This window comes from Ranitomeya variabilis, chromosome 7 (genome assembly GCF_051348905.1).
Source record: "Ranitomeya variabilis isolate aRanVar5 chromosome 7, aRanVar5.hap1, whole genome shotgun sequence".
NCBI classification, from domain to species: Eukaryota; Metazoa; Chordata; class Amphibia; order Anura; family Dendrobatidae; genus Ranitomeya; species Ranitomeya variabilis.
The window spans coordinates 93,310,461-93,335,356 of record NC_135238.1 but is presented as its reverse complement, the minus strand read 5'-3'; the positions used below and the strand labels follow the sequence as shown (position 1 = coordinate 93,335,356).

General features: G+C 42.8%; 1 protein-coding gene across 1 annotated transcript in view; it reads left to right on the top strand.

Annotated features, from left to right (window-relative positions):
• Positions 1-24,896, top strand: part of ANKAR (ankyrin and armadillo repeat containing) — an 898,322-nt gene that overhangs the window by 421,829 nt on the left and 451,597 nt on the right. Inside the window, exons 12-13 of the mRNA XM_077275585.1 lie at positions 10,075-10,283; positions 14,834-14,938. Coding sequence (XP_077131700.1) covers positions 10,075-10,283; positions 14,834-14,938 — 314 coding nt within the window. The remainder of the gene's footprint in view (positions 1-10,074; positions 10,284-14,833; positions 14,939-24,896) is intronic.

Below are 24,896 nucleotides of genomic sequence, written 5' to 3'. Positions count from 1 at the left end.
GCCAGGCACTGGACTAAGGATCCCGGAAGTTTATATAGCAACACCCCTGGACTAACGACCCAGGTGGGTGCCAAACTGAGGAAAGACAATCCCAGAGTCATATCACTAGTAACCACAAGAGGGAGCCAAAAAGTCTAATTCACAACAGTACCCCCCTCCTTAAGGAGGGGTCACCGAACCCTCACCAAGACCACCAGGGCGATCAGGATGAGCAGCGTGAAAGGCACGAACCAAATCGGCCGCATGCACATCAGAAGCAACCACCCAGGAATTATCCTCCTGACCATAGCCCTTCCACTTGACCAGATACTGAAGCCTCTGTCTGGAGAGACGAGAATCCAAGATCTTCTCCACCACGTACTCCAACTCGCCCTCAACCAACACCGGAGCAGGAGGCTCAACAGAAGGAACCACAGGTACAACGTACCGCCGCAACAAAGACCTATGGAACACGTTGTGAATGGCAAACGACACCGGAAGATCCAAGCGAAAGGACACAGGATTAAGGATTTCCAATATCTTGTAAGGACCGATGAAGCGAGGCTTAAATTTAGGAGAGGAGACCTTCATAGGAACAAATCGAGAAGACAGCCATACCAAATCCCCAACACGAAGTCGGGGACCCACACCGCGGCGGCGGTTGGCAAAACGCTGAGCCTTCTCCTGTGACAATTTTAAGTTGTCCACCACATGATTCCAGATCTGCTGCAACCTATCCACCACAGAATCTACCCCAGGACAGTCAGAAGGCTCCACATGTCCCGAGGAAAAACGAGGATGGAAACCAGAGTTGCAGAAAAATGGCGAAACCAAAGTAGCGGAACTAGCCCGATTATTAAGGGCAAACTCAGCCAACGGCAAGAAGGTCACCCAATCATCCTGATCTGCCGAAACAAAACACCTCAAATAAGCCTCCAGAGTCTGATTAGTTTGCTCCGTTTGTCCATTAGTCTGAGGATCAAAGGCAGACGAAAACGACAAATCAATGCCCATACTAGCACAAAAGGATCGCCAGAACCTGGAAACAAACTGGGATCCTCTGTCAGACACAATATTCTCAGGAATGCCGTGTAAACGAACCACATTCTGAAAGAACACAGGAACCAAATCGGAAGAGGAAGGCAGCTTAGGCAAAGGCACCAAATGGACCATTTTAGAAAAGCGATCACATACCACCCAGATGACAGACATGCCCTGAGACACCGGGAGATCTGAAATGAAATCCATGGAAATGTGTGTCCAAGGCCTCTTCGGGACAGGCAAGGGCAAGAGCAACCTGCTGGCACGAGAACAGCAAGGCTTAGCTCGAGCACAAGTCCCACAGGACTGCACAAATGACCGCACATCCCGTGACAAGGAAGGCCACCAAAAGGACCTAGCCACCAGATCTCTGGTGCCAAAAATTCCCGGATGCCCTGCCAACACCGAGGAATGAACCTCGGAAATGACTCTGCTGGTCCACTTATCAGGAACAAACAGTCTGTCAGGTGGACAAGAGTCAGGTCTACCAGCCTGAAATCTCTGCAACACACGTCGCAAATCAGGAGAAATGGCCGACAAGATAACTCCCTCTTTAAGAATACCAACTGGTTCTGCGACTCCAGGAGAGTCAGGCACAAAGCTCCTTGAAAGAGCATCAGCCTTCACATTCTTTGAACCTGGTAAATACGAGACCACAAAGTCAAAACGGGAGAAAAACAATGACCAGCGGGCCTGTCTAGGATTCAGGCGTTTAGCAGACTCGAGATACATGAAATTTTTGTGATCAGTCAAGACCACCACACGATGCTTAGCACCCTCGAGCCAATGACGCCACTCCTCAAATGCCCACTTCATGGCCAGCAACTCCCGATTGCCAACATCATAATTCCGCTCAGCAGGCGAAAACTTCCTAGAGAAGAAAGCACATGGTCTCATTACCGAGCAACCAGGGCCTCTCTGCGACAAAACGGCCCCTGCCCCAATCTCAGAAGCATCCACTTCGACCTGAAAGGGAAGTGAGACATCAGGCTGGCATAAAACAGGCGCCGAAGTAAACTGGCGCTTCAACTCTTGGAATGCCTCCACGGCTGCAGGAGCCCAGTTAGCAACATCAGAACCTTTCTTGGTCATATCCGTCAAAGGTTTAACAACGCTAGAAAAATTAGCGATAAAACGACGGTAGAAGTTAGCAAAACCCAAGAACTTCTGAAGACTCTTAACTGACGTGGGTTGAGTCCAATCATGAATAGCTCGGACCTTGACTGGGTCCATCTCCACAGCAGAAGGAGAAAAAATAAACCCCAAAAAGGGAACCTTCTGTACTCCAAAGAGACACTTTGAGCCCTTAACAAACAAAGCATTCTCACGCAAAACCTGAAACACCATCCTGACCTGCTCCACATGTGAGTCCCAATCTTCAGAGAAAACCAGAATATCATCCAGATAAACAATCATAAATTTATCCAGATACTTCCGGAAAATATCATGCATAAAGGACTGAAACACTGAGGGAGCATTAGAGAGCCCAAAAGGCATCACCAAGTACTCAAAATGACCTTCGGGCGTATTAAATGCTGTCTTCCATTCATCTCCTTGCTTAATGCGCACAAGGTTGTACGCACCACGAAGATCTATCTTGGTGAACCACTTGGCACCTTTAATCCGGGCAAACAAGTCCGACAACAGAGGCAAAGGATACTGAAATTTAACAGTGATTTTATTCAGAAGCTGATAGTCAATACAAGGTCTCAAAGATCCGTCCTTCTTGGCCACAAAAAAGAATCCCGCACCAAGAGGGGAAGAGGATGGACGGATATGCCCCTTCTCCAGAGACTCCTTGATATACGAATGCAAAGCGGCATTCTCAGGTACAGACAGATTAAATAGTCTTCCCTTAGGAAATTTACTACCTGGAATCAAATCTATGGCGCAGTCACAGTCCCTATGAGGAGGCAGAGCACTGGACCTGGACTCGCTGAATACATCCTGATAATCAGACAAATACTCAGGAACTTCCGAAGGAGTAGAGGAAGCAATAGACACCGGCGGGGAATCAGCATGAATTCCCTGACAGCCCCAACTTGACACAGACATTGCCTTCCAATCCAAGACTGGATTGTGAGTCTGTAACCATGGCAGACCCAAAACGACCAAATCATGCATTTTATGCAGAACAAGAAAACGAATCACCTCCCGATGTTCAGGAGTCATGCACATGGTTACCTGCGTCCAAAACTGCGGTTTATTTTCCGCCAATGGCGTAGCATCAATACCTCTAAGAGGAATAGGATTTACCAACGGTTCAAGAACAAAACCACAGCGCTTGGCAAATGACAGATCCATAAGACTCAGGGCAGCACCTGAATCCACAAACGCCATAACAGGGTAAGAAGACAATGAGCAAATTAAAGTCACAGACAAAATAAATTTAGGTTGCAAATTACCAATGGCGACAGGACTAACAACCCTTGTTAGGCGTTTAGAGCATGCTGATATAACATGTGTAGAATCACCACAGTAAAAACACAACCCATTCTGACGTCTATGATTTTTCCGCTCATTTCTAGTCTGAATTCTATCACATTGCATTAAATCAGGTGTTTGTTCAGACAACACCACCAGAGGATTAGCGGTTTTGTGCTCCCGCAAACGCCGCTCAATTTGAATAGCCAGCGCCATGGAATCATTCAGACTTGTAGGAATGGGGAAACCCACCATCACATTCTTAATGGATTCAGAAAGGCCATTTCTGAAATTTGCGGCCAGAGCACACTCATTCCACTGAGTAAGCACGGACCATTTCCGAAATTTTTGGCAATACACTTCAGCTTCATCCTGGCCCTGAGAAATAGCCAGCAGGGCTTTTTCTGCCTGAACTTCAAGATTGGGTTCCTCGTAAAGCAATCCGAGCGCCAGAAAAAAACGCATCAATATTTGCCAATGCCGGATCTCCTGGCGCTAGCGAGAAAGCCCAATCCTGAGGGTCGCCCCGTAAAAAAGAGATAACAATTTAACTTGCTGAGCTGAATCTCCAGATGAACGGGGTCTCAGAGATAGAAACAATTTACAATTATTCCTGAAATTCCTAAACTTAAATCGGTCTCCAGAAAACAGTTCAGGAATAGGTATTTTAGGTTCAGACATTGGACTACTGGTAACAAAATCTTGTATGCCCTGCACACGAGCAGCAAGCTGGTCTACACTTGTAATCAAGGTCTGGACATTCATGTCTACAGCAAGCACAAGCCACTCAAAGGTAAAGGGGAAGAAGAGAGGAAAAAAAAAAAAAACTCAGAATTTCCTTTCTTATTATCCCACTTCTGCAATGCATTAAACATTCAATGTTGGCCTGGCATACTGTTATGACCCCAATGGCAGAGGGTCTCAGAAATAATTACTAAGTCTGCAAACACAAAAAACCAGCTCATAGGGCAGTGGTAACTGAGCTGACCATATATCTAATCCTAGCACCACAAATAGCAGCAGCCGGGGAACGTGCCTACGTTGGTTCTAGACGTTTCGCGCCAGCCGGAGAACTAACTAACCCTAGAAGGGAAAAGAAAGACCGTTCTTGCCTCCAGAGAAAAGACCCCAAAAGTTGGATACAAGCCCCCAACAAATAATAACGGTGAGGTAAGAGGAAAAGACAAACGTAAGAATGAGCTAGGTATTTAGCAAAGAGAGGCCCACTAGCTAATAGCAGAATATAGTAAGATGACTTATATGGTCAGCAAAAACCCTATCAAAATATCCACGCTGGATATTCAAGAACCCCCGAACCGTCTAACGGCCCGGGGGGAGAACACCAGCCCCCTTAGAGCTTCCAGCAAAGTCAGGAATCACATTTAGTACAAGCTGGACAAAAATAAGAGCAAAGTAAATAACCAAAAAACAAAGAAGCAGGACTTAGCTTAATTTTGCACGAACCAGGACAGCAGACAGGAGCAAACAGAAAGGATCTGATTACAACGATGCCAGGCACTGGACTAAGGATCCCGGAAGTTTATATAGCAACACCCCTGGACTAACGACCCAGGTGGGTGCCAAACTGAGGAAAGACAATCCCAGAGTCATATCACTAGTAACCACAAGAGGGAGTCAAAAAGTCTAATTCACAACACATGCATTTGATATTTCCAGGAGGGCGTGTCTCAGTGGGCGTGTCTCAAAACAGTTCCTGGACATGCGCAGTCCGAAGTACGCAAGCACATTGAACACATGCGTGCACATGTCCTTGCGTACGCATGTGTTGCCATAGACAGTAATGCATTTTTTGATGCACTCATCCGCATGCCTGCGCAAATTTGACAGATTTTTGACGCCTCCAAAAATGCAACATGTTGCATTCGCCGCGCCCCGCCGCACACCGCAAAATGATGCATGCGTAGGCAAAAGCATGTGAACGCATGCAAACACATCCCCATGCGTTCACCATTGTAAATATATGTAAGCATGACGCATGCGGATCTATGCGGATCAAACGCTGCGCACAAAGATGCAAATGTGAAACCAGCCTAAAACATTTAACTGCGACAGACTTGCAAAAGAATGGGAAATCTGGAAGGGGGCAAACACTTTTTCACACAACTGTATGTTACACCAGAATAAAATATAAAATATTAATTCAGATTCTTTCTAATGGTCTTTCTTTTTTCAGCTGATGCTGAGAAGTCTCCTGACCAAGTGGACTGGGAGTTCCTTATGAGATCTTTCACATATATCGACCTTGGTCCAAATATGTTGCATTTGAAAAATGAACTATACCCTTATCCCTCTCCTGCAGTCAAGATGTATGGAATCCTTCCTGAATATTTTCCCATCAAGAAATGCACTTGCTAGGGCTTTCTTGATGTGCCTTGTAAATACTGTATATATTAGGCTAAGTGCAGGCGTATAATATTTATATGAGGCTATGTGCAGGCTCACACTGTATATAGGATGCAATATGGGAGCTCACACTATATACAGGAGGCTATATAGTGGTTCATATTGTGTATAGGAGGCTGTGGGCAGGCTCATACTGTATATAGCAGGCTTTTTGCAGGTTTATACTGTATATAGGAAGCTATATATGGGCTAATACTGTATATAGGAGGCTATGTGTGTGCTCGTATCTTAATATATACTTACCTTGTAATGTCTTCACATCCTGTTCCGTCCAGATGTGTCCTGATCCCAGAATTCCGAGCGGCGGAAGTTCACCGACCTCTATATTGGCACACCCAAGTGATGGGTGTCTCAATATGGAAACTGCTGGTGGTACCAGCCTCTTGCGCAGCACCACCAGCGGAACACCGTTGCGCACCACACACACACACACTGTATACGCACCACACACACACACACAAACACACACACTTTTTGGGTCGGCACTGGCCCTTTAAAAGTCTGCACGATCTGGACCAATGTCCTATCACAACACCACACCAGCTCCTGCTGGCACTACCACAGCACCTGCTGCAGGTACAAACCGCCGACACCTCCAGGAGGTGATCACAAGCCGCTGCTGCTGCAACAGCAGCTCCACACGTGCATCCTGGACCATTGCCTGCAGTCTAGCACTATATGTGATGCAGCAATCACTAACTGGTTGAGGAATAGTCGCTTGGCAGCTATAAAACACACAGCAGGACTGTATTTTCTTCAAAAATTCAACTGTGTTTATTACTCCATATAAACCCCAGCGGCACAAACATAAAGCAACAACCTTCAAATCCGGCAAATCAAAGTAACAGTGTTCATAACATGGCTCTGCTCCATCAGGACTGTGACCACTCTGTATAGTCCAATATTCAAGCTTGCTCTGGATCCAAACACACACAGTCTGGGTTACCTTCTTGACAGCGTTGCAGGTTTCACCGGCTGGCATCACATGGGTCCTGACCTCCGGAGAAGCTGCCTTACGGGGATCACCAACTTGCCTGGCCGGCACATATCAGTCAATTCCAGACCCACCGAAGGATGGTAGCTTCCCCCAATCCAGACAGTCGTCACGGTCTCTGCAGGCACATGTCTCCACCATGTGCTTCCCAGGAATCCGGTCCACACACAGGACCTTCCAAGCAGAGAGAGACCATGTGACCACCCCATGGTCACATTATGTATTTGTAACTACTCCCAAAGGTGGGAGGTGTGTGTGGTTAGTCAGACACGCCCAGCTCTCCTACTAATCCTGTAAGCCTCTCTTTAAGTAAACAAACACTTATAGAACAACAGGTCCCAGAACAATATTACTTCAGGCTTACAGCGCAGAGTCTCTCCTCTGCAACACATACCAGCCATTTACAATAATGCCGGATGTTGTCTCACCATCACAGTTATGCCTGCGACTGCCATGCATTCCCATAGCCTCAATATGCCTCCGTGCGTATTCTGAGGAGAACATGCAGCGTCCCCTAACTGTAACACGGGTCACTGCATCACATAGGCTATGTGCGGGCTCATACTGTATATAGGAGGCTATGCAGGCTCATACTGTATACAGCAGGCTTTGTGCAGGCTCATACTGTAAATAGGAAGCTATGTTCAGGCTCATACTGTATATAGGGGGCTATGTGGGAGCTAATACTGTATATAGAAGGCTATGTGCGTGCTCGTATCTTAATATATACTTACCTTGTAATGTCTTCACATCCTGTTCCATCCAGATGTGTCCAGATCCCAGAATTCCAAGCTGCATAAGTTCACTGACCTCTATATTGGGACACCCAAGTGATGGGTGTCTCAAAATGGAAACTGCTGGTGGTACCAGCCTCTTGCTCAGCACCACCAGCGGAACACCGTCGCACAACACACGCACATACAAACACACTGTATACACCGTACACACCACACACACACAAACAAACACTGTATATGCTGTATGCAACACACACACACACACACACACACACACACACACACACTGTATATGCCGTACGCAGCCTCTTGCGCGGTACCACCAGCGGAACACTGTCGTGAACACGCCGCCGAATTATCTTTATACAGAAGGAGTGCAGTTTTAATGTGACCACCGCTATCTGTCTGCACAAAGATGGCGGCGGTCTGATTTACTGCGCCTGTGCGAATTCCGCGAAGGTGCAGTGAATCATTCGGCTGATCCCAGTGGCAGATACGCGACGTGTGATTCTCAGCGCTGCAAAGCCTGCCCCCATCGTGACATTACCGCCCTCCCGATGCGATAGCATTGGGCCTCCATCAAGTTGTATATATGAGGTAATGTGGGGGCTCATACTGTATATAGGAAGCTATATGCAGGCTCATACTGTGTGTAGTAGGCTATGTGTCGGCTCATACTGTGTATAGGAGGCTATATGCAGGCTCATACTGCTCATACTGTATACAGGAGACTAATTGTAGGCTCATAATATATATATATATATATATATATATATATATATATATATATATATATATATATATATATATATATATATATATATATATATATATATATATACAGTGTGTAATATATATATGTATATATATATATTGTGGTGCAGTGACCCCTGTTACAGGTAGGGGGCGCTGTATAGTCTCCCCATAATATGCATGGAGGCATATTGAGGCATTCATGGCAATCACAGGCATAACTGTGGTGATAAGACAAGGTCTGGCGTTATTGTGAATGGCTGGTATGTGTGTCGCAGAGGAAGACACTGCACTGTCAGCCTGAAGTAAGGATGTTCTGGGACCTGTAGTCTTACAAGTAAATTGTGTTGCTTAACAAGGGAGACTGACAGGGCTAGTTATGAGAGATGGGTGGGTCAAACTAGCCACACAAACAACTCCCACTCCTATACCTAACGAGTATATTCGCTCATCAATATTAATAAACCTAAGAGACTGATTTATATGAGGAAACCGTGCCTGAGTGCTTGAATCCCGTGCCAAGCGAGTGTCCCCCAAGACACGTAGCAAGCGAAATGCTAAAATATATATATACAGTATACAGTATATATATATACTGCATACGTATATGAGGCTATGGGCAGGCTCACTCCGTATGTAGGAGGCTACACGAGAGGCTTCTACAGTATATAGGAGGCAATATGGGGGTTCATACTGTATACATGAGGCTTTGAACAGGCTCATACTGTATATAAGAGGCTAAATGCAGGCTCATAATATATATTTATATATGAGGATACGTGCAGGCTCACACTGTATATAGAAGCCTGTATGGGAGCTCATAGTGTTTATAGCCGGCGATATAGGGGCTCACACTGTATATAGGAGGATATGTGCAGGCTCATACTGTATATAAGAGACTGTGCAGGCTCATACTGTATATAGGAGGCTATGTGCATGCTCATACTGTATATGGGAGGCTATGTGCAGCCTCATACTGTATATAGGAGGATTTGTTCAGGCTCCAACTGTATATAAGAAGCTATGTGCGATCTCATACTGTATAAAGGAGGCTATGTGCTGGCTAATACTGTTTATAGGAGGCTATGTGCAGACACACTGTATCTAGAAGCCTGTATGAGGTCTCATAGTGTTATATAGGGTCTCACTGTATACAAGAGGCTTATATGTGAGGCTATGTGCAGGCTGACACTGCATATAGGAGGCTATATGGTGGCTCATACTGTATAGTGTCTCTTACTGTATACAGGAGGCGTGGAGGGCTCATAGTGTATATAGGAGGCTATGTGAGGGCTCATACGGTATATAGGAGTCTATATGGGGGCTCATACTGTATAAGGAGGCTATATAGGAGCTCATACTGTTTACAGAAGGTGTCATACTGTGTATAGGAGGATATGTGGGGGGCTCATGCTGTTTATAGGGATCTATGTGCGGGCTCATCTTGAAAAATAGAGAAATGGAGCAGTTCAGAATTGATACAGTGCTACCTTAATTAGACCAATGGCCAAGTGCAAAACATCATCACAGTTCATGCTTTCTCGTTGGTGGTGAGTCTTCATGATTTCATGTTTATACACCATAATAAGTTATTGCTACTTTTCTTTTTTATCTGTGCATGTTTGGATTGTCTTTTTAAATTTATTTTGTTGTAAGATTTGATATGTTATTATTTTGGCTGCATTTAAACCCAGTGGTGTATTTACTCCTTATGATTCACAGATATAAATCTACTCCATTGCTTCTCACAGCCACATCAGGAGCATTTGATGCTTTCAAATATATTATTTCTGTTGGAGGAAATTGGAAAAAGACAGATAGTATGGGAAATAATGTAATTCATTTAGCTGTGCTATATTTCCATACCCAGATTTTAAAATATGTAATAGAATTAAATATTCCAGAGCTACAAGTATGGAATCATCTATTTGGTAAGTTCTGTGCTTATGTTTGTCAGCTTTCCTGTACATATACTGTATATCATATATATGTAAATTCTGTACATATACAGTATATCATTGTGTCCTGAACTTTCACGATAGCCCCTACAGAAGGTTTCTCTACTTCTTAAAGGCAATCCGTCAGTAGTATCAACTCTCCTAAACCATCTATTTTAGTATGTAGGTCATAGCAAGCTGAATAAAATGATACCTTTACACCCTGCAATTGTTGTATATAGATCACATAGGATACACTGAAACTTTGCTTTATGCACATTAAATAGGAAACACTGAGATTGCTGTTTGTACATCACATAGATTGTATTGAGACTGTGCTGTATATACAGCACATAGCAATAGAGATTGGCAAATTTGTTTGTTTGGAATTGAATTGTATAGGTATCTTACATTCTGTAAAATATAGATTTCTTATTCACTCCATTTAAATTCAACAAAATGGCTGATAGCTGCCATCTTGCTGAACAGTAGAGGACTGTCAAAAAGTTAGCTGTGGTCCGAGACTTCTGGCTGTGAGCAGGCTCTGATGGACACTGCGCATTTACAATGAACTTTGGGGTCTTCAGCCAAAAATACCGGCTTGGTGCTCACTCTAGATCACATATGGATTCACAGAGGCTGCTGTATGCATCACATAGGATACACTGATATTGCTGAATACATCACATAGCATACACTGAGATTGCTGTATGTATCACATAGGATACACGGAGACTGCTGAATTAATCACATAGGATACACTGAGATTGCTGTATACATCACATAGGATACACTGAGATTGCTGTATGCATCACATAGGATACACCGAGATTGCTGTATACTTCACATAGAATACACTGATATTTCGGTATACATAACATAGAATACACTGATATTGTTGTGTACATAACATAGGATACACTGAGATTGCTGTATTCATCATATAGGATACACTGAGATTGCTGTATACATCACATAGGATACACGTAGATTGCTGCATACTTCACATAGGATACACGGAGACTGCTGCACATAAATCACATAGAATACACTGAGATTGTGCTTTTTATATCACATAGGATACTGCATATTGACTTTTAGATGTGCTACTACCAATATGTAGCACTAATGTTCAGGTCCTTTTCTTCTCTGAAGATTCAATTTTCATATACAGCACAGACCAAAAGTTTGAACACACCTTCTCATTTAAAGATTTTTCTGTATTTTCATGACTATGAAAATTGTAAATTCACACTGGAGGCATCAAAACTATGAATTAACACATGTGGAATTATATACTTAACAAAAAAGTGTGAAACAACTGAAAATATGTCTTATATTATAGGTTCTTCAAAGTAGCCACCTTTTGCTTTGATGACTGCTTTGCACACTCTTGGCATTCTCTTGATGAGCTTCAAGAGGTAGTCACCGGGTATGGTCTTCCAACAATCTTGAAGGAGTTCCCAGAGATGCTTAGCCCTTGTTGGCCCTTTTGCCTTCACTCTGCGGTCCAGCTCACCCCCAAACCATCTCGATTGGGTTCAGGTCTGGTGACTGTGGAGGCCAGGTCATCTGGCATAGCACCCCATCACTCTCCTTCTTGGTAAAATAGCCCTTACACAGCTTGGAGGTGTGTTTGGGGTCATTGTCCTGTTGAAAAATAAATGATGGTCCAACTGAACGCAAACCGGCTGGAATAGCATGCCGCTGCTAGATGCTGTGGTAGCCATGCTGGTTCAGTATGCCTTGAATTTTGAATAAATCCCCAACAGTGTCACCAGCAAAGCACCCCCACTCCATCACACCTCCTACTCCACGCTTCACGGTGGGAACCAGGCATGTAGAGTCCATCCGTTCACCTTTTCTGCGTCGCACAAAGACACGGTGGTTGGAACCAAAGATCTCAAATTTGGACTCATCAAACCAAAGCACAGATTTCCACTGGTCTAATGTCCATTCCTTGTGTTCTTTAGCCCAAAAAAGACTCTTCTGCTTGTTACCTGTCCTTAGCAGTGGTTTCCTAGAAGCTATTTTACCATGAAGGCCTGCTGCACAAAGTCTCCTCTTAACAGTTGTTGTAGAGATGTGTCTGCTGCTAGAACTCTGTGTGGCATTGACCTGGTCTCTAATCTGAGCTGCTGTTAGCCTGCAATTTCTGAGGCTGGTGACTCAGATAAACTTATCCTCAGAAGCAGAAGTGACTCTTGGTCTTCTTTCCTATGGCGGTCCTGATGTGAGCCAGTATCTTTGTAGCGCTTGATGGTTTTTGCCACTGCACTTGGGGACACTTTCAAAGTTTTCTCAATTTTTCAGACTGACTGATCTTTATTTCTTAAAGATGCATAATTAAATTACCTATTTAAGGTATGAAGTGACACGTTAAGAAACAATAATAAAAAAGAAAGCTTTATTAACATATAGTTTTAAAAGATTTACAATTTTTTAATAAAAAGACAGGATGATGTAGGGGAAGGACCTCCAAAATACAAACAGGGGGTGACCCACAAATTCCCAGTTATGATGTATAGTTATAAATTGAATATACGTGTAACGTATTAAAATGCTTTAATCAGTAACCCTATGGAGTGAAAAGGAAAATAAAGACCAGTCTATGTGGATGGACGGAATCAGCGTCTCTTTAGAAATACCATATAGCGGTCTGATGATTTAGATAAGGGTATACCTGAATAATGAGCAGATGGTAATATATCTGTGCACCCAGCTAAATCTAGTACATCAGAAAAAAAAAAAATATATTAATAATGAAAAATGGCTCTAAATAGATTTGGAATGGTGATGGAGAGAGATGGTATTTGCTAATAGCATGAATTGCTGTGCATAGAAGGAGCGTAATGCTAGAACCATGAAAAGAATTGGCCGCTAGGTGGCAGTATGGTAAAAGAAATGTATTCCTAGGTGAGACAGCCTCGCAAGAGGACGGAGGAAAACACAAATGAAAAATTTAATTTAATTATGCATCAATAATTGAAGTGCTAATGCCTTGCCTACATTAAATCTTTTTTCGGATTATGGGATTACTTTATTTCTCAAAGTAATGATGGCCACTCGTTTTTCTTTACTTGGCTGCTTTTTTTCTTGCCATAATACAAATTCTAACAGTCTATTCAGTAGGAGTATCAGCTGTGTATCCACCAGACTTCTGCACAACACAACTGATGGTCTCAACCCCATTTATAAGGCAAGAAATCCCACTTATTAAACCTGACAGGGAACACCTGTGAAGTGAAAACCATTCCCGGTGACTACTTCTTGAAGCTCATCAAGAGAATACCAAGAGTGTGCAAAGCAGTCATCAAAGCAAAAGGTGGCTACTTTGAAGAACCTAGAATATAAGACATATTTTCAGTTGTTTCACACTTTTTTGTTAAGTATATAATTCCACATGTGTTAATTCATAGTTTTGATGCCTTCAGTGTGAATGTACAATTTTCATAGTCATGAAAATACAGGAAAATCTTTAAATGAGAAGGTGTGTCCAAACTTTTGGTCTGTAGTGTATAATCTCCCAGAAGAGTATTGCATGGCCTATCCTCACACCAGCATGTCAGGCACATCACTCTCCACAAGGAGACATTTTACCCTGTAGATCTGTGTCAGAGGCCTCTCATCCAGCCAAGTAAGAACTGTTTGCACTGACGAGGGGCAAATACATGTCTGCAAACAGAGTGTTTGGTTTTGCTTTTATTTTTAATCATGTCAGTCCCCACAAAGAGAGAGGAGACCCCTTAGATCCACATCAGAGGCCTCTGAACCATCCAAATCAGACCTCTTGGCTCAGCGGGAATGTGCCCCCTTGGGTAGATGGCCAGAGCAGGACTGGTTTACTTTTAAAGGGTGTGTTTCTCATTGTGGTTACACAATGCTGTACAAAAAATTTGGAGACATTCTCCTGCTGCACATCCCACATACCTTCCAAAAGGCTACAGAGGACAGTGTGCTGACGAACACTATGCAAGAGGTAGTGGTGGTCATCCTTCAAAAAACAGTTAGTGCCCACTTGTTCTGGACTAATATACAAGCTATTTCATTGCTGCCCACAGACTATTCATTTTATTCACTTATATAGCGCTATCATATAACACAGCTTTTTACAAACATTATCGGCACTGTCCCCATTGAGGTTCACAATCTAATTTCCATATGTCTTTGGAGCGTGGGAGGAAACCGGAGTGCTCGGAGGAAACACTCGCAAGATATTGTCCTTGGCTGGATATGAACCCAGGACCCCAGCGCTGCAAAGCAACAGTGCTAACCACTGAGCCACTGTGCTGCCCATACTATAAACATTTTTACAAAAGTTATTCCTATAATTGTAAATTAAATGATTAATTCCAGTGTACATACAGACCAGCCAGGGTTAATCCCCACTAGATGGACTGCATTTTGTATTAGATAATATGGTCAAAATGAATTTTCCTATTTTGGTTTACAATACCCAGGCTAATCTGGTGACAGATACTTCTCTAGAATTCCTTGCTGGTACAAGAATAGAAATTCACTTGATTTCTGTTTCTTTATATAAGAAATGCTGAGCTCTAAAGATATACATAGAAGAGAAATGGCAGTGAGATGCTTGGAGGTTCTTTGTGTGATGGAGCACCAATTTTGGGAGGACATTTACGAGAGCGGTAAGTTAACTCACATATCGCTTGGTTATTACTACATTTACATGAAAACTTACTTAAGCAGCATTTCCTTATTTTGTTCTTTAATAATGTACACCATATTGTATAAAATGAGAATAATATGTATAATAATAGCATAGTAATATAGTGGGGTACATTTTTCCTTAGTATTCTACTCAGTTACTCTTTTAACCTCTTCACACCATGGCCATTTTCCGTTTTTTTTGTTTTTGTTTTTTCCTTCCCTTCTTCTCAGAGCCATAACATTTTTATTTTTCCATCAATATGGCCATGCGAGGGCTTGTTTTTTTGTGGGATGAGTTGAACTTTTGAATGACACCATTGGTTTTTACCATATAGTGTACTAGAAAATGTGAAAAAATTCCAAGTGAAGTGAAATTTAAAAAAAAAAAAAAAAAAATGCAATTCCACAATTGTTTTTACCAGGTTTAATATATGGTAAAACTGACCTGGCAATATGATTCCCCAGGTCTGTATGAGTATGCAGATACCAAACATATATAATTTATTATTTATTTAAGTGGTGAAAAAAATAAAGTGAAATCTGTATGAAAAAAAGCTTTTTTTGAGTTTGTTACCAATTTCCGAGACCCGTAGCGTTTTCATTTTTTTGGAATATGAAGCTGGGTGATGGATTATTTTTTGCACGCTGAGGTGACATTTCTATTGATACTATCTTAGGGTAGATATAATGTTTTATTGCGTTGTTGCAGCTGCAAAAAAAGTTATTCTGACGTTTCCATTTTTTTTCCTAATTATGCCATTTACCAATCTGATGAATTTATATATTTTGATAGATCGGACATTTCTGTACACAGCAATATCAAACGTGTGCATTTTTTTAAATTCTTTTATTTTCAATTTGGTAAAAATTTGAGCTTTTGTGTTTTTTTTTTTTTTTTTTCATATTTGTAAAACTTTTTTTTTCTCACTTTTAACAGTATTTATGGTAATAGTCCCCTTAGGTAATTTGAAGCTGCAATCGTCCCATTGCATGTGATATATACAGCCGGACTTCAGTATTGTCATGTGTAGCATAAATGACAATCTCCTATAAAAGTTCGGTATGAGTCAGTGTTCACAGGAGTATCGCTTCTGCAGACCCCTGGCTGTCATAACTACCCATCGGTGCCCCCGATCACGGAACAGGGGCGCGGATTGGTGGTATTTGTGACATACTTCTGGCTGGCCCATGTTATATCCTGATGTCAGAGATTGACAGCGGGATCTAACTGGTTAACAACTACCAGTGAAGCTCCAGTCCACCCTTTGCTGTAAAAGGCACATGCCAGCGGATCCCGAATCAAAGTCAGTTACATCTGACTTAAATATACATCACGTGTCGTGAAGGGGTTAACCCTTTAGTGACAGAGCCAATTTTGACCTTAACCCCTTAATCCCATACGACGTACTATCCCGTCAAGGTGACCTGGGACTTAATTCCCAGTGACGGGATAGTACGTCATATGGGATCGGCCGCGCTCACGGGGGGAGCGCGGCCGATCGCGGCTGAGTGTCAGCTGACTATCGCAGCTGACATCCGGCACTATGTGCCAGGAGCGGTCACGGACCGCCCCCGGCACATTAACCCCCGGCACACCGCGATCAAACATGATCGCGGTGTGCCGGCGGTACAGGGAAGCATCGCGCAGGGAGGGGGCTCCCTGCGTGCTTCCCTGAGACCCCCGGAGCAACGCGATGTGATCGCGTTGCTGCGAGGGGGTCTCTTACCTCCTTTCTCTGCAGGCCCCGGATCCAAAATGGCCGCGGGGCTGCATCCGGGTCCTGCAGGGATTACTTCCGGGTGCAGACCAGGCTCTGGTAAGCCTGCTGCACTCTAAGTGAGATCCCGATCTGACAGAGTGCTGTGCAAACTGTCAGATCATCGATCTGTGATGTCCCCCCCTGGAACAAAGTAAAAAAGTAAAAAAAAAAAAAAAAATCCACATGGGTAAAAAAAAATAAAAAATTCCTAAATAAATAAAAAAAAATATATATATTATTCCCATAAATACATTTCTTTATCTAAATAAAAAAAACAACAATAAAAGTACACATATTTAGTATCGCCGCGTCCGTAACGACCCAACCTATAAAACTGTCCCACTAGTTAACCCCTTCAGCGAACATCGTAAGAGAAAAAAAAAAAACGAGCCAAAAAAACAACGCTTTATTATCATACTGCTGAACAAAAAGTGGAATAACACGTGATCAAAAAGATGGATATAAATTACCATGGTACCGCTGAAAACGTCATCTTGTCCCGCAAAAAATGAGCTGCCACACAGCATCATAAGCAAAAAAATAAAAAAGTTATAGTCCTCAGAATAAACCGATGCCAAAATAATTATTTTTTCTATAAAATAGCTTTTATCATATAAAAGCGCCAAAACATAAAAAAATGATATAAATGAGATATCGCTGTAATCGTACTGACACAATGAATAAAACTGCTTTATCAATTTTACCAAACGTGGAACGGTATAAATGCCTCCCCCAAAAGAAATTCATGAATAGCTGGTTTTTGGTCATTCTGCCTCACAAAAATCGGAATAAAAAGCGATCAAAAAATGTCACATGCCCGTAAATGTTACCAATAAAAACGTCAACTCGTCCCGCAAAAAATAAGACCTCACGTGACTCTGTGAGCCAAAATATGGAAAAATTATAGGTCTCAAAATGTGGAGACGCAAAAACTTTTTTGCTATAAAAAGCGTCTTTTAGTGTGTGACAGCTGCCAATCATAAAAATCCGATATAAAAAAACGCTATAAAAGTAAATCAAACCCCCTTTCATCACCCCTTTAGTTAGGGAAAAATAATAAAATTAAAAAAATGTATTTATTTCCATTTTCCCATTAGGATTAGGGTTAGGGCTAGGGTCAGGGTTAGGGCTAGGGCTAGGGCTAGGGTTAGGGTTAAGGCTAGGGTTAGTGTTAGGGCTAGGGTTAGGGTTGGGGCTAGGGTTGGAGCTAAATTAGGGTTAGGGTTGGGGCTAAAGTTAGGGTTAGGGTTGGGGCTAAAGTTAGGGTTAGGGTTTGGATTACATTTACAGTGGGGATTAGGGTTGGGTGTGTCAGGGTTAGGGGTGTGGTTAGGGTACCGTTGGGATTAGGGTTAGGGGTGTGTTTGGATTAGGGTTTCAGTTAAAATTGGGGAGTTTCCACTGTTCAGGCACATCATGGGCTCTCCAAACACGACATGGCGTCCGATCTCAATTCCAGCCAATTCTGTGTTGAAAAAGTAAAACAGTGCTCCTTCCCTTCCGAGCTCTCCCGTGTGCCCAAACAGGTGTTTACCCCAACATATGGGGTATCAGCGTACTCGGGACAATTGGACAACAACTTTTGTGGTCCAAGTTCTCTTGTTATCTTTGGAAAAATAAAAATTCGGGGGGCTAAAAATCATTTTTGTGGGAAAAAAAAGATTTTTTATTTTCACGGCTCTGCATTGTAAACTGTAGTGAAACACTTGGGGGTTCAAAGTTCTCACAACACATCTAGATAAGTTTCTTGAGAGGTCTAGTTTCCAATGTGGGGTCACTTGTGGGGGTTTTCTACTGTTTGGGTACATCAGGTGCTCTACAAATGCAACGTGATGCCTGCAGACCAATCCATCTAAGTCTGCATTCCAAATGGTGCTCCTTCCCTTCCGAGCTCTGCCATGCGCCCAGACAGTGGTTCCCCCCCACATGTGGGGTATCAGCGTACTCAGGACAAATTGGACAACAACTTTTGTGGTCCAATTTATCCTGTTCCCCTTGTGAAAATACAAAACTGGGGGCTAAAATATCATTTTTGTGAAAAATAATAATTTTTATTTTCACGGCACTGCGTTATAAACTGTAGTGAAACACTATGGGGTTCAAAGTTCTCACAACACATCTAGATAAGCTCCTTGGGAGGTCTAGTTTCCAATATGGGGTCACTTGTGGGGGTTTCTACTGTTTGGGTACATCAGGGGCTCTACAAATGCAACGTGACGCCTGCAGACCAATCCATCTAAGTCTGCATTCCAAATGGCGCTCCTTCCCTTCTGAGCTATGCCATGCGCCCAAACAGTCATTCCCCCCCACATATGGGGTATCAGCATACTCAGGACAAATTGGACAACAACTTTTGGGGTCCAATTTCTCCTGTTACCCTTAGGAAAATACAAAACTGGAGGCTAATAAATCATTTTTGTGAAAAAAAAAAAGAATTTTTATTTTCACGGCTCTGCGTTATAAACTGTAGTGAAACAATTGGGGGTTCAAAGCTCTCAAAACACATCTAGATAAGTTCCTTAGGGGGTCTACTTTCCAAAATGGTTTCACTTGTGGGGGATTTTAATGTTTAGGCACATCAGGGGCTCTCCAAACGCAACATGGCGTCCGATCTCAATTCCAGTCTATTTTGCATGGAAAAGTCAAACGGCGCTCCTTCCCTTCCGAGCTCTGCCATGCGCCAAAACAGTCGTTTACCCCCACATATTGGGTATCAGCGTACTCAGGACAAATTGCACAACATCATTTTTTGGGTCCAATTTCTTCTCTTACCCTTGGGAAAATAAACAATTGGGGGCAAAAAGATCATTTGTGTGACAAAATATGATTTTTTATTTTTACGGCTCTGCATTATAAACTTCTGTGAAGCACTTGTTGGGTCAAAGTGCTCACCACACATCTAGATATGTTCCTTAAGGGGTCTACTTTCCAAAATGGTGTCACTTGTGGGGAGTTTCAATGTTTAGGCACATCAGGGGATCTCCAAACGCAACATGGCGTCCCATCTCAATTCCAGTCAATTTTGCATTGAAAAGTAAAATGGCGCTCCTTCCCTTCCGAGCTCTGCCATGCGCCCAAACAATGGTTTACACCCACATATGGGGTATAAGCGTACTCAGGACAAATTGCACAACAATTTTTGGGGTCCAATTTCTTCTCTTACCCTTGGGAAAATAAAAAATTGGGGGTGAAAAGATCATTTTCACCCCCCAAAAAAATTTGGTTCCAAAATTGTGCTGATGTAAAGTAGACATGTGGGAAATGTTACTTATTAAGTATTTTGCGTGACATATCTCTGTGATTTAAGGGCATAATAATTTAAAGTTGGAAAATTGCGAAATTTTCAAAATTTTCACCAAATTTCCATTTTTTTCACAAATAAACGCAAGTTATATCGAATAAATTTTACCACTATCATGAAGTACAATATGTCATGAGAAAACAGAGTCAGAATCGCCAAGATCCGTTGAAGCGTTTTAGAGTTATAACCTCATAAAGAGACAGTGGTCAGAATTGTAAAAATTGGCCCGGTCATTAACGTGCAAACCACCCTCGGGGCTTAAGGGGTTAATGACCAAGCCAATTTTTACAATTCTGAGCACTGTCACTTTTTTGAGGTAATAACTCTAGAACACGGATCCCACTGATTTTGAGATTGTGTTTTCGTGACATATTGTAGTTCATGATAGTGGTAAAAGTTCTTCAATATGACTTGCGTTCATTTATGAAAAAAAATTTAAATTTGGCAAAAAAAATAAAATTTAGCAATTTTCCAACTTTTATTTTTTGTGCCCTTAAATAAGAGCTTTATATCACACAAAATAGTTCATAAATAACATTTCCCACATGTCTACATTTTTTTTGCTAGGACGTTATAAGGGTTAAAATTTGACCAGCAATTTCTCAACTATCCAACAAAATTTACAAAACCATTTTTTTAGAGACCACCTACATTTGAAGTTAGTTTGGGGGTCAATATGAAAGAAAATGCCCCAAAGTGACAGCATTCTAAAACTGCACCCCTCAAGGTGCGCAAAACCACACTCAAGAAGTTTATAAACCCTTTAGGTGCTTCACGAGAGCTAAAGCAATGCGGAAGGGAAAAATGTACATTTTACTGTTTCACAAAAAACTTACTTTAGACCCAAACTTTTTTATTTTCACAAAGGTAATAAGAAAAAATGGACCACAAAATTTGTTTTGCAATTTTTCCTGAGTACGCCAATACCCTGTATGTGGGGGAAAGCCACTGTTTGGGCACATAGCAGGGCTCAGAAGGGAGGGAGCACCGTTTGACTTTTTGAACCCAAAATTGGCTGGAATCAATGGCAGGTGCCATGTCGCGTTTGGAGACCCTCTAATGTTCCTAAACAGTGGAAACCCCCCAATTTTACCTTCAACCCTAACACAGCCCTACCCCTGACCCTAATCCAAACCCTAACCAGAACCCCAACTCCAACACCACCGTAACCCCAACACAACCCTAACCCGTACACAACCAAAACCCCGCACCACAATCGTAACTCCGACACCACAACCGTAACCTCCACATCACACCCGTAACCCCAACAAAACCCTAAACCTAGCTCCAACCCTAGCCCAACTCAAACCCTAGCCCAACCTAAACCCTAGCCCAACCCTAAGCCTAACTCTAATCCCAACCCTGGCCCCAACCCTAATCCTAGCTCTAACCCTAACCCTAATGGAAAAATGGAAATACATTAAAAAAATATGTTTTTTTATCTAACTTAGGCTACGTTCACATTTGCGTTGTTGGTCGCAGCGTCATCGACGGATACCGATGCATGCGTCATGCGCCCCTATCTTTAACATGGGGGGCGCATGGACATGTGCCGGTATGCGTTGTAATGCGTTTTACGACGCATGCGTCATATTGATGCACAAGACAGGGCGCAGAGGACGCTACTTGTAGCGTTTTCCCTGCGCCGAAACTCCTTTACTATCTTATGACAACGCATGCGTCGCAAAACGCTGCGTTGTGTACATGCGTTGTTGGTTGCGTTGCCGACGCTGCGCCCAACAACGCAAATGTGAACGTAGCCTAAGGGGGTAATAAAAGGGGTTTGATTTACTTTTTTAATTTTGATCACTGTGATAGGGTCTATCAAAGTGATCAAAATAAACCAATAGGAGAAATCTCCTATTGTTGCTGGGGGCCAGCTGGCAGAACTCGGCGGGCGCACGGTGCTTGCTCTTGCCATTTTCTTCCTGGAAAAAGACCCCGGGGGACAGAGCCAGAGGGACCGAGAACATTGGAGGTACAGGGGGGCTTGGGGGACCCCATTTCTCTCTCTTCTGATGTGCTAGATCATATCAGAGGAGAGAGAAATAAATGAGAAATCAGACATTGCGGTTGCCAGTGATCGCAACACTGGGGGCGGTAAAAACCAACCCAAATCAAGTAGCCAAGATCCCAGAGATTTTCAGAAGCTGGGGGTGCTATTACCTTATTTCTCAGCGCAGTTAGAAATCGGCACTGAGGAATGAGTACAATTAGCTGCTGCCCTTAAAAGGAGCATTGGCACTCATTAAGGGGCTAATTCAATGGGGGCTTTATAAAATGTCGTGGACAACCTCTTTAAAGCTTCACTATGAAATGCTATAAATGTAAACATTGAATATATGCTCTTTAAATATATGCTATTTAAAAACGCCTTAGGCTAATGGCAGGACTGCTCAGTCAAAAAGCATGTCCTAGAACAATAAAAAAAAAACTGACTGGCAGGTCCAAACAGAAAAATGACCTTTCTGACCTCGGACGGGATAGTACGTCCGAGGTCAGATCCCCTGCCAGATCACCGCCGGAGCCTGCATTAAAGCCGGGACTTGTCAGCTGTTTTGAACAGCTGACATGTGCGCACAATAGCAGCGGGTGGAATCGCGATTCACCCGCCGCTATTAACTACAGCAGCATTTAACAGCGGCATTTAACTAGCGCTTCCAGCCATCTGGCTGGAAATGCGATCATTGCTGAACCCCCTCACGTGATCAGGGGTCAGTGATGCATCGGCATAAGAACCAGAGGTCTCCTTGAGACCTCTATGGTTGTTGATGCCGGATGGCTATGAGCGCCACCCTGTGGTCGGCGCTCATAGCAAGTCTGTAATTCTACTACATAGGAGCGATCTGAGCTTCACTCCTATGTAGCAGAGGCTATTGAAACATGGCAAAAGTAAAACAAATGTTTTAAAAAATATGAAAGAAATAAAAAAATAAGTTTAAATCACTCCCCTTTCACGCCATTCAAAATAAAACAATAAAAAAACAAACATACACATATTTGATATCGCCACATTTAGAATCACCCGATCTATCAATAAAATAAAGGATTAAACTGATCACTAAACGGCGTAGCGAGAAAAAAATTTGAAACGCCAGAATTACTTTTTTTGGTCGCCGCGACATTGCATTAAAATGCAATAATGGGTGATCAAAAGAACGTATCTGCACTAAAATGGTATAATTAAAAACGCCAGCTCAGCACGCAAAACATAAGCCTTCACCCGACTCCAGAACACGAAAAATGGAGACGCTACGCTTGCTTTTTAGCAAAGTTTGGTATTTTTTTTTACCACTTAGATAACAAAGAACCTAGACATGTTTGGTGTCTATGTACTCGTAATAACATGGAGAATCAAACTGGCAGTCAGTTTTATCATGTAGTCAACCTAGCAAAAGCCAAGAAAAAAACAAGTGTGGGATTACACTTTTTTTGCAATTTCACCGCACTTGGAATTTTTTTCCCGTTTTCTAGTACACAACATGCTAAAACCAATGATGTTGTTCAAAAAGTACAGCTTGTCTCGCAAAAAATAAGCCCTCACATGGCCATATTGACAGAAAAATAAAAAAGTTATGGCTCTGGGAAAAACGGAAACGAGTAAATGAAAATACTCCGGGTCATGAAGGTGTCTGAAGCGCTATAATGTATAAACAATTAATATATGAAACTGGAACTGCATTACTGCTGTAGAAAACATGTTAAAAAATAAAGGTACTTAGCACACAAATTGGCCAATTTGTGTGAGCACAGCAGCCAGCGACAAGGCGTACCCCTTTGTTTGTCTCCCAGGCTAAAAGCCTATAATTATAACTATATTATATAATTATAGGCAGCTAGGATCAAGTTGTATTTAAAAAGTGCCGGTCATTTTTAATATTTATACTTACAGTGGCTTGCAAAAGTATTCACGCCCTCCCCTTGGCTTTTTACTTATTTGGTTACATTACAACCTGTGTTTAAATATTTTTGTGATATGATTTGTGTGTGAATTTATCAAATAACTAATAATTAGCTTGTGTATACAGTACAGACCAAAAGTTTGGACACACCTTCTCATTTAAAGATTTTTCTTTATTTTCATGACTATGAAAATTTTACTTTCATACTGAAGGCATCAAAACTATGAATTAACACATGTGGAATTATATACCGTATATACTCAAGTATAAGCCGAGATTTTCAGCCCAAATTTTTGGGCTGAAAGTGCCCCTCTCGGCTTATACTCGAGTCACGGTCTGTGGCACGGTCGGCGGGTGAGGGGGAGAGGGCGCTGAGGCATACTTACCTAGTCCCGGCGATCCTGACGCTCCCCCTGCCCGTCCCACGGTCTCCGGGTGCCGCAGCTCTTCCCCTGTACAGCGGTCACGTGGGACTGCTCATTAGAGAAATGAATATGGACTCCACTCCCATAGGGGTGGAGCCGCCTATTCATTTCTCTAATCAGCGGTGCCGGTGACCGCTGATAGAGGAAGAGGCTGCGGCACCCGGAGACCAGCTGTCCGGGGGAAGGAGCGGGACGCCGGGAGCAGGTAAGTATTGCATATTTACCTGTCCACGATCCACACGCCGGGCGCCGCTCCATCTTCCCGGCGTCTCTCTGCTCTGACTGTTCAGGTCAGAGGGCGCGATGACGCATATAGTGTGCGCGCCCCCCTCTGCCTGATCAGTCAGTGCAGAGAGACGCCGGGACCGGACGCTGAGGAGCTGCAGGCAAGAGAGGTGAGTATGTGTTTTGTTTTTTTTATTGCAGCAGCAGCGTTATATATGGCACAGATTTATGTGGAGCATCTATGGGGCCAAACTGAACGCTGCAGAGCATTCCATATGGGGCAGCTTTATAATGAGCATCTATGGGGCCAAACTGAACGCTGC